Consider the following 10,547-nt stretch of genomic DNA (forward strand, 5'->3'; position numbering starts at 1 on the left):
ATATATATATATATATATATATATATATATATACTCTGAAAAATGCCTCTTTCGGGTTTTAAAAATTGTTTAAAAAATTCACAAATAGTTTTTATCATCGGAACTCGTTGGAAGATGTTAAAATACATTCGTACACGATAAGTATCATAAATCTCACAGAACTGTCGAAAATTGGCTAGCATCTTATCTTTGCTACTAAAAAGTAAATTTTTTGGGGATCATTAAAAATATCATTAAAAATTGAAAATAATAGTATTTATCACCAGAACTCTTCCTGAAACACACTCATGTAGAACTATTTGTTTTTTAAAATCCTACAAAAATTTGTGATCAAAACTTGTGTAGGACAAAATGAGACACTGCGTGAACCTAGCATCTCAGTTTGTTTTTTCGCTTTTTTCTGCTTTAAAGGGCAAAACTTTTATAATATTTTTATACGTATAGAACTATAGAGCTATTGAAAATACACACAGAACTCTCAATAATTAGTGAGTTTCCACGAAATGGTACACTAGCTTCACACACACTATTATTTTATTGTGAATATTGATGTAATTAATATTTATTTAGCTGCATCTAATTATTAGATCTACAAATAAGTTCTTTGAATAAATCACCTGTAACTTAGTATAAATTCATATCTTTTTTCTTTTGCTTTGGAGATTCGTAGTATCAACTTTATGATTAAAAAAAAACTAATACATATGGAAATCCCTTGCTAGACGACATTTCACAAACTTTAAAAGTGAGCGCGATGTCGTCACACAATTATGTGAGACATTGTATTCTATTCGCTTTTCAATTAAAAAAGTGATCTCGAAGCAAAAGAAATTATTTGTTCTGCTTTGAGAGAAAATGTGGTATCTGAAAATACGTGCAAAAGGTGGTACAACAAGTTTCGGATGGATAATTTCAATCTTTTCGACTGAAAAAAGTATTGCTATGCATTAGGTGCATGGATATGAAAAATGTATTATACTTTGAGTTGCTAAAATCTGGAGAAACTGTAAGGTCTGAGCGTTATCAACAATAATTGATGCGTTTAAGTGATGTAATCGAACAAAAATGACCCTATACTGGCCAGGGAACTCGTCAGATGATACTACTGCATGGTCTCATTCGGCGATAGTAACCAAAGAATTAATTTATACTTTGGGCTAGAAAATTTTCCATCATGCGGCTTCTCCAGATATAGCCCCTACATATTTCCAGCTCTTTCTTTCTCTACAGCACCATCTCGTTAATACGCACTTTCAAACATCTGAAGAGGTTAAAAATTCCATAACCGAGTTTATTGAATACCTTCTTCTGAGTAGGAATTCACCAGCTGCTCGAGAGATGGCAAAAATATGTCGAAAGTTATGGAAATTATTTTTAAGACTGATATGTGCTTTGATTTTTTATAAATATCAATATTCTGTAAAAAAAAAAGATCAAAACTTATTTGTAGACCTAATATTGTTACCTATATTATTAGAACGTGTTTTATGTACATTGACTGTACATAGATTTCTCGCTTGGAATGTCTAAGTGAACAAATTGCTCTGACTATGTAATATATTATTCTTATATATTATATAAATTACGTGTACAATTATGTATCACGCATATTCTGTTTATAATTTTTTGTCTTTGCTTCGCTCTTTTCGCGCTGCAGAAGGTTCTATCTTTTCGTTTATATATTCTGTCTTTGTGCATGCTTGCCTACCTTACATCGCCGCCAACACACGACAAGCTATCTGGAATGGGATTCTGTATCGTGCCGAGCATAGCGTTGCCCTGCACGTTAGCCACCGTTGTTGTCGGTATGGGATTTTGATAGCTCTGAGACATTTGTTGCGGCATTTGCTGCTGCTGCTGCTGCATTTGCTGTTGTTGTTGTTGCTGTTGTTGAGGTGTAGACAAGGGCCCACCGGGAGTCGGTGGTGCTGATCTGCTGTTCGGTATTGCACCAAGTGGCAAAGGCGGTGACTTCGTACTTCGTGGTGAACTGTTTGGGGTTGATCGTGGCGATGCCTGATGATTCTATCGAGGTAGATACCATTGTGTTACTAATTACATTCTTGTTTATATAAAACTTTAGTATCCCTTTATTATAAACTTCCATATTTCATTAATTCTCTTGCTAATTTCATCTTTAAAGACAGAAAACTGGAACTCATTCAACTTTAACCGTTTAAAGAAGCAGTCTTATAAAATTTTCGTGAAAGTACCTTTAGCATTTTCATTAAACCTTCCAACTGCACCATTAGTTGCCTTCTGGAATCTTGCAACGTCGCCAGATGCGTTTCTAGTTCGTCCTTCCGCTGCCTCAAAGCTCGCAATTCTGACATTAGTGCCGGATTTTCTAAACCCGCAGCTTCTATCTCCTGTTGTCTTCTGTATAGTAGCAAGAATAAAAAATTTTTTGAGAAATTGTTAGGCATAATTTAACACAAAGAAGTGGAATGTATCACATATTTAAATTATTAAAACATAATAATGTTCCACTTCCAATCATTCATCTCATAAGCGTGATGTATGATTAATGTAGTATATGAATGTATTAATGTATTATAATTTATATGATTCAATGAATATATAAGTCAATTTGAAAGAGATTAAGAACGCTCAACGTTAACGAATTCATGTAAATGCTTTTATCATTGTCATGTCTATTTCTATCAATGTAGATTAACTTTAATTTCGGTTTACCTTATCTTTTATCTTCTAGTTCTAAGAATATAAGATAAAAATTAAATTAAACCGAGATTAAAGTTAATCTATATTATCAGAAATGGATATTAATGGCAATATACAATATAAATATGTATCGTTTCTCTCTGTTCCATTGTGCAGGCTATGCAACCAAAGTGACACAAAGCGAAACAGAACGTTCTGAACATGCGTGATCCTAGGATGGGTTGACAGGATGAAATCGAGGTTTAGGTTTGATATAAAGGAATATAAACGACACAGGTATACCTTAACCTTGCTATCTCGCGCATTATCTCCTTGTTCTTTGCCTCCAACTGCGATATAAGCTCACGCTGCGCCCGCGACGCATCTAACGATGCCAGATTCACGTCTGACGGTGCTCGACCCTGTAACCAAAAATATAGTCGCGGATGAAATAATCCGTGATGTGAATTTTTACTGATAATCTAAACAATGTATACTTACTGCTTGATCTGCCTGGGACATTCTGGACGCAGTACGAGGCTGTTAACGAGGCAATTATGAAATTAATATTAATATTAGTGCCAGAGAGAACGGTCACGATAATGGAAACAGTAGAACAAATTTAATTGGCTTTCATGGCTTTTGCAAATTTAATAGATTAAGATAGCAAGAGCATTCACGCTTTTAACGTCAAATTACAACGCCTGATGTAGTAAGCATAAAATGTATGTAAATTTTAAAGGACTTACCACGGTCCTAGCTTCTTGTGCCAACCTTTGTGCATATCGTGCTATTAATTTATGTTCATCATCCAGTCTTGAACTGTCCATACTGGACGATATACAAACGGAATAAGTAAAGCATGGCGTCTGCGCGCAAATGGCAAAGGCAAATAAATTGTGCGTAAATTAAAATTTTGTACAGGCTTACCTTCTCAGAGTTGAACGACTATCCACCGATCCTGAATCAAAGGGGGCCATAAACCCTGGATCTGGAAAACCATTGTGAGATGGTAAAGGTGACGGTGGGCTGGAACATAGTGAATTTATTTGAATTGTAAAATTATGCTGAGACACAATGAGCGATTATAATGCGAATAATAAAAGATACTAACACTATGTGCGATAGATCTAACGTTTTCTCAGGTTGTTCCGGGAACCGCGGTAGGCTGTTCTTTCCCTTCTCAGGAACACATCTGAAACTCTTTCGCAGAGAATGGCCAATCTGCTTGCTTGGTGATTTCTATCGATAAAAATTCATCATTGAAAATTAAACAGTGCAAGAAAGGTTTTAAAATATATAAATATAACAAAAATACGTACAAAGCTGCTATACTCCCTCGTTTCATGATCATTATTGTGTGTTCCTGAAACTTTACCACGCCAGAAACAGTCTTGACATAGCTGATACGAATGGCACTTCTGACATCTGTAGCGGAACCCGGTGAAGTTTTCTTTGTGACAAGCGTCGCACATAATAGGATGAGCAACTGTAAACACGAAGGATGACGTAAAATCTCATCCGCCGATCGATTTTATTGTTAGTTGCTAATTTCTCGCACAACTACCTGTTTCCACGGCCGCCATTCTGTGATACAACGGCAACCAGATTAAGCAGTGTGGTCCAGGATCTGACATAAGTGTATCCAGGAAGTCGTTTACGGTGACTTTGGAGTTCTGTCGCATATAAAGCATTACTTGTTTAATATTAATAAATTAGTTGTTTAATCTAGCAATGTATCAGAGCTGTATATATATGTATAACGCATATGTACCGTGGGAAAAATACAGCTAGCAAGATCGTCGGAATATCCAAACGACGGGGACTCATAGACCGCCGCAGTTAAAGCTAGAACTTCTTTCAGATAATCAGCGAACCTCCAGTGTATCATATGTCCATTGCTATCAGATATTTGCGAGTATATATCTATTTGTAGAATATAAACATCGTTAATGAACTTAGCTTAATGGATTCAACAAATGAACTATCCTTCATCAGTTTTGAACATTAGATGTTGTAGAGCATCAAAAAATAGTATATACTCATATTTTTTATTTGTTCATTTCGAGATTTAGCAGTCGAAATAACTCCTCAAAAGCAATAGATTTTTTCCTTTTCTTTCAATGAATACAACTATAAAATACAACTTTATAACTATAAAATATACAAAAAAATGTTTTATATAAAAATTTTATAGTATTTTATACGCTCTTAATATAACGTAATGTAATTACATTTCTCGAAAATAAAAAATTTTTAATTTATTCCCATCTTCAAGGTTTAGGAATTATTTTGATCCCTAAACCTGTAATTCAAATAAGGAGATAAAGAAAATATGGATCTCTAATATATTTTTTATGCTCTATAACAAAACCCATTAAAATCAGTAAAAGACAGTTCTGATAATTTTCTTGTAAGAGAGCGGAGAAATTACTTACATCGAAATTTGTCCATGAGCTTTCCCGCGCATAATGTTGCCAGGGCCACCTTCACCGAGAACACGGATATCTTATTGTTCTCTCTGCAAGAAAATCACAGTTTAATTGGATGTTGACATTCGTATCTAATAAAAAATGATAATTATGAATAATAAGGCCTTTTCAGAATTTCGACATTTTTTGGTTACAATATTGATAACAATCTTTGTTGTGATTTAGATAGCGATAATCAACCGAAAGAGATCGAAAAATATATAATCTATCTATTTTTTAAATCACTTATTTTCATTATAACAATTTATTAAGTGCGTTTTATAGCATCACGAATGTACGTAATAAATCACTGTAGAAGTTATATTGAAAACAAATTTAAAAAATAGGTAGAATATATATTTCGACTTCCCCAATTTATTATCATTATCTAAATTATAATAAATACTGTTATCAATATTGCAGCAGAAAAATATCGATATTTGGAAAAATCTCTTTTGTACATAATTACTTAAAAAAGTGACAGTTATGTTTATCTTATCAAGCGTACCCGCTGGTATAAGCAGCCAGCAACCAGTTCATCAACAATGCTGTAGTAGCGTCAACTTTAGCCTGTTGCGATACTGGTACTCTCTTGTTCAGTGCGTGAAACAAGGAAGACAGTAGTGTTTCGAGTCTGGATACTCCCAAGGTGCTCGATGGTTCCAGCGTATTCAGACCATTCTCTCGAAATGCCTCGATCACGTTCCATATATCGACGTTATGCACTGCATAAAATCATACATGCGTTATTAAAAAGGTACATACCTTGATTTATCTTCACACAACATTAATTAACGCAAGCCTGAAAGAGTGCCATGTTCTCTTTAAATTCCGACGCTGACATGAAAATAATGTTAATTATCATTAGCATAGCCATATAAGTGAGAAAATTAGCAATTCTTAGTTAATTTTCTCACTTGTCGAGACTTAAAGATCTTTGCCCTATTAATCATCATAAAGGTATAATAGAAATAGAGATAATGAGTATTTTAACAAGTTTACTGTTGAGTTGAACAGATTTTATTCATATGATATATGAGCTCAGAAGTCAAACCGATCAACTCTATTTTTTATAAATTTTTTAGTTTTAATACCAGAACATATTTATAAATTGTATTTTATAATTATTATTAATTTCTATATTAATCTAACATAATAATGTTATTATATAATAATAATAATTAATAATAAGCGACAATAAAGCTCAATAAGTATAAAATGAAAATAAATGTAAAAGGACTTAGAGTCAACTTAGTAACAAAAAATTTAATTCCTAATATATAAAATCAATTGCAAACGTTATTTTTTAAATGCTTTATCTACAAACTTGATCCATAAAATAATTGTGTGTTATTATATGATATGGTTAACTGCCGACACCTTTTATTGATTGATTTCCAACATATTTTAATAAGAAGATATCGTTTTACCAAACATCTGGAGACACGGTAGTGTCTCGGCGCTAAGCCAAGCGCGCGACACTACCGTGCCTCCTTTACGCGAAACTGAGAATTTTTCGGGGTCGAGATGACCAGATCTCAGTAACGGCAAAACCGAACAAGTTCTACATACGCTCAATCAATAGCAAATACTTAAATTGTATGATAAAAGTGCTTTCATTTTTTTTCTACGTGTCCTACAAGCGGAGATATTGCGACGCAAAATCCGGATATATAAATTTTCACGTTTTATTTTTAAGATAAGTCATCGTCATTAACGACGTTGACCAGAGAAAATGTCCATCTCGTTTTTTCGATAATAGAGGGCCTTTGACTTTATGTGTTATCTCACTCTATCTATCTATATCTAACCAGCAGACCAGTGTTGCATGGTGTATCACATATGACGCGCGCGCGATTTTAATCTTATAATTAAAAATAAAATAATATTCAATATAATATAAAATATTTATTAATAATATAATATATATATATTATTATATATATAAATATTAAAATTGAAATATTGAAATATGTTCGTCGTCGAGGAAATATAAGTATCTACGTGTTTGATTTCGAGAAAATAAGTGTCTAGGTGTTCACCTTCGAGGAAGTGGATGTCTACGTGATCGTCTTCGAGGAAGTGAGTGTCTAAGTGATCGCCTTCGAGGAAGTGAGTGTCTAGGTGTTCGCCGTCGAGGAAATGGATGCCTAGGTGTTCGCTGTCGAGGAAGTGGGTGTCTACGTGTTTGATTTCGAGGAAGTGAGTGTCTAGGTGTTTGCCTTCGAGGAAGTGAGTGTCTAGGTGTTCGCCGTCGAGGAAGTGGGTGTCTACGTGTTCGCCTTCGAGGAAGTAAGTGTCTAGGTGTTCGCCGTCGAGGAAATGGGTTTGTTTGTAAGAAACGTCGTCGTCGTCGTCGTCGTCGTAGTCGTCGTCGTCCTTGTTACCAGCTACGGAGTGAGAAAATGCATTCTGGAATTTTTGGCGCAAAAGATAAATGTGGTCGCGACACCCGTCTATAAATCTATAAATCTATAATATCGATCGCTGCGATCTGTACGATCGTTAAAGTCGGATTATTAAGATTGAGGTTGAGAAATCTGTCACATCGATGGCATAGACGGACACGTAAGTGAGGTTAGAATAAATATCGAGCGCTGCGACCTGTTCGATCGTTAAAGTCAGATAAAGAGTCTCGGCAATAACAAAGGATTGAGGTTAGGAAATTTGTCACATCGATGGCATAGAATAGACGAACACGTAAGTGAGGTTAGATATTTTCTGCTTTACTGCTTTATTCATATATGTAGTAGTATCACATATATGGCTTTATTACACATATTCTCTGCTGTAATTCCGCTGTAAGAATACAAATTATTTTCTATGTAATTATTTTCTTTTTACAGCATTTGGTTAAGTTACTTATTTACCGAGATACTACCGTGTTTCCAGATCTGTTATTTATTTGTTTGGTAGATACCTTAATTTGTCTTCTCTATCCCTTATATAATTATAAAAGAATTGATTCTTTTTGTACTTTGTTGATAGGAAAAGTCTGAAAAGAAAAAAGGTACGGATTTAAAAGATTCCTCTCTTTTCTTTCAGGACTTTCCCTTCAATATATTTCAAGATAAAATACAGCACAAAGAATCAATTCTTTTATAATAATAAAGATAAAACTTATTTATGCAGTTACTCAAAACAGAAAATTACTTGGTTTTAGTATTGAAATCTTTAAAACTTTAAATAATTATCTAATAATGAAATATATTATCATGGATAGTAACTGATATATTATTGAAGGTGTCAGTTCAAAGTGAACATTCATAAAATGTGTATCCTTTTGTTGCATATATACGTAATAATGATTTAACAACACATGTACACTAGTTGTTCATAATAGTAATGTTAAATCATTATTATGTATATATGCAACAAAAGAATATATACTTTATGTATGTTTACTTTGAACTGGCACCTTCAATAATATATGAGTCATTTTTCATAGTAATGTGTACCATTTCATTATCTTTCAATAATAAAATGTATTACATTAAAATAGACAATTTGGTATAAGAATTCTTTTAAAATTAATATTGATCTTTTGTGATTTATTTTTAAAAAATTGATATATATATACATATATACAGTTTAATCTCTCACCTAGACTACATTTGATTCAAGATTTTGGAGTGTAAGTTATAAGTAGTTTTCAATCACGTAAATCTTCATAAGTATACATTTACAAATTATTATTCTAATTAATAATTATTATCGTGAAGAAGGATTGTTTTGATAATCAATTTCGTAATAACATTATACCAAAAAAATCTATTACATATAATCAAATACGCCAATAAACGTAATTTTTGAAAAAAATGATTAAAATTATTTAAATTATTTATATATTTTGCAGGTACACAATTTAGAAGTAGTTAATCAAAATGGTATTCAATTGGGAGGAGGAAATACCATAAAACGATAATAATATAAAGATATTAGAGAGATCCGAGTACATTGAAAGTTCTTGATGCCAGTGCTATAATCTTGGATGTGACTAATGCAAAGCTCGTCGAATAAATAAAAGTACATTAAATTCTGAAGGTAATATAATGCAACCGACAATTTTGACGCTAGAAAACAAACTGATATATTATTGAAGGTGCCAGTTCAAAGTGAACATTCATAAAATGTATATCCTTTTGTTGCATATATACGTAATAATGATCTAACAACACATGCACACTAGATGTTTATAATAGTAATGTTAAATCATTATTATTACGTATATATGCTGCAAAAGAATATACACTTTATGTATGTTTACTTTGAAATGGCACCTTCAATAATATATGAGTCATTTTTCATGGTAATATGTATATTTCAAAAATGAATCACAAAAGATCATTATTAATTTCAAAAGAATTCTTATTAAATTTTCTTACCATATTGTCTACTTTAACGTAATACATTTTATTATTGGAAGATAATAAAATGGTAAAAAACCTTGGCATATATAATGAGGTATTCGAGTCAGACGTAAAGTTGGGAAATGCTGGTGTATGTTTACTTTAAACTGGCATCTTCAATAATATATGTGTCATTTTTCATGGTATTTGATTATATTTCAATAATAAAATGTATTACGTTAAAATAGACAATTTGGCATAAGAATTCTTTTAAAATCAATACTGATCTTTTGTTATTTATTTTTTAAATGTAAAAAACTGTTATAGTTTGGTCTCTCACCTAGTTCAAGATTTTAGAGCGTAAGTTAACCAGTTTTCAATCACGTATATCTTCATAAGTATACGTTTACAAATTATTTTTCTAATTAATAATTAATATCGTGATAAACGATTGTTCTGATTATACCAAAAAAATTTATTACCTTTATTAGCATATTTGATTGTACGTATGTAATACATTGGAATAAATACACTAATAAACGTACTAAGTGTTTTGGTATAATATTATTACGAAATTGATTAACAGAACAATCGTTCCTCACAATATTAATTATGAATTAGAATAATATTTTGAAAATGTATACTTTATGAAGATACACGTGATTGAAAACTGTAACTCACACACATGTGCTTCAAAATCTTGAATCAAATATAGTGTTCTAGGTGAGAGGTCGAAATAACAGCTTTTTATATTTCAAAAATGAATTATAAACGATGAGTATTAATTTAAAAAGAATTCGTATGTGCTCCACAATCTTGAATCAGATATAGTGTTCTAGGTGAGAGATCAAAATAATAATTTTTTATATCATATTTCAAAAATAAATCACAAAATATCAGTATTAATTTTAATAGAATTCTTATACCAAATTGTCTATTTTAACGTAATACATTTTATTACTGAAAGATAATGAAATGGAAATTAATATGTATATAAAAAACCTTGGCATACATAATGAGGTATTCAAGTACATGTTCCAGTTAGACTTAGTCAAATCAGAAAGTT

At 31.9% G+C, this 10,547-nt stretch overlaps 1 protein-coding gene across 1 annotated transcript in view; it reads right to left on the reverse strand.

Moving 5' to 3' along the window:
- LOC108771981 (dystrobrevin beta) overlaps positions 1–5,857 on the reverse strand; it is a gene marked incomplete at its 5' end in the record, with an annotated part of 129,826 nt that extends 123,969 nt beyond the window's left edge. The window contains 12 exons of the mRNA XM_018537412.1: positions 1,709–2,025; positions 2,214–2,379; positions 2,965–3,083; positions 3,163–3,201; positions 3,411–3,492; positions 3,592–3,690; positions 3,776–3,903; positions 3,984–4,150; positions 4,229–4,337; positions 4,436–4,587; positions 5,100–5,182; positions 5,641–5,857. Of these exons, the coding sequence (XP_018392914.1) occupies positions 1,709–2,025; positions 2,214–2,379; positions 2,965–3,083; positions 3,163–3,201; positions 3,411–3,492; positions 3,592–3,690; positions 3,776–3,903; positions 3,984–4,150; positions 4,229–4,337; positions 4,436–4,587; positions 5,100–5,182; positions 5,641–5,857 (1,678 nt within the window). The remainder of the gene's footprint in view (positions 1–1,708; positions 2,026–2,213; positions 2,380–2,964; positions 3,084–3,162; positions 3,202–3,410; positions 3,493–3,591; positions 3,691–3,775; positions 3,904–3,983; positions 4,151–4,228; positions 4,338–4,435; positions 4,588–5,099; positions 5,183–5,640) is intronic.
- Between the last annotated feature and the right edge of the window lie 4,690 nt (positions 5,858–10,547).

Source organism: Cyphomyrmex costatus, unplaced genomic scaffold (assembly GCF_001594065.2).
Source record: "Cyphomyrmex costatus isolate MS0001 unplaced genomic scaffold, Ccosl1.0 scaffold171, whole genome shotgun sequence".
NCBI classification, from domain to species: domain Eukaryota; kingdom Metazoa; phylum Arthropoda; class Insecta; order Hymenoptera; family Formicidae; genus Cyphomyrmex; species Cyphomyrmex costatus.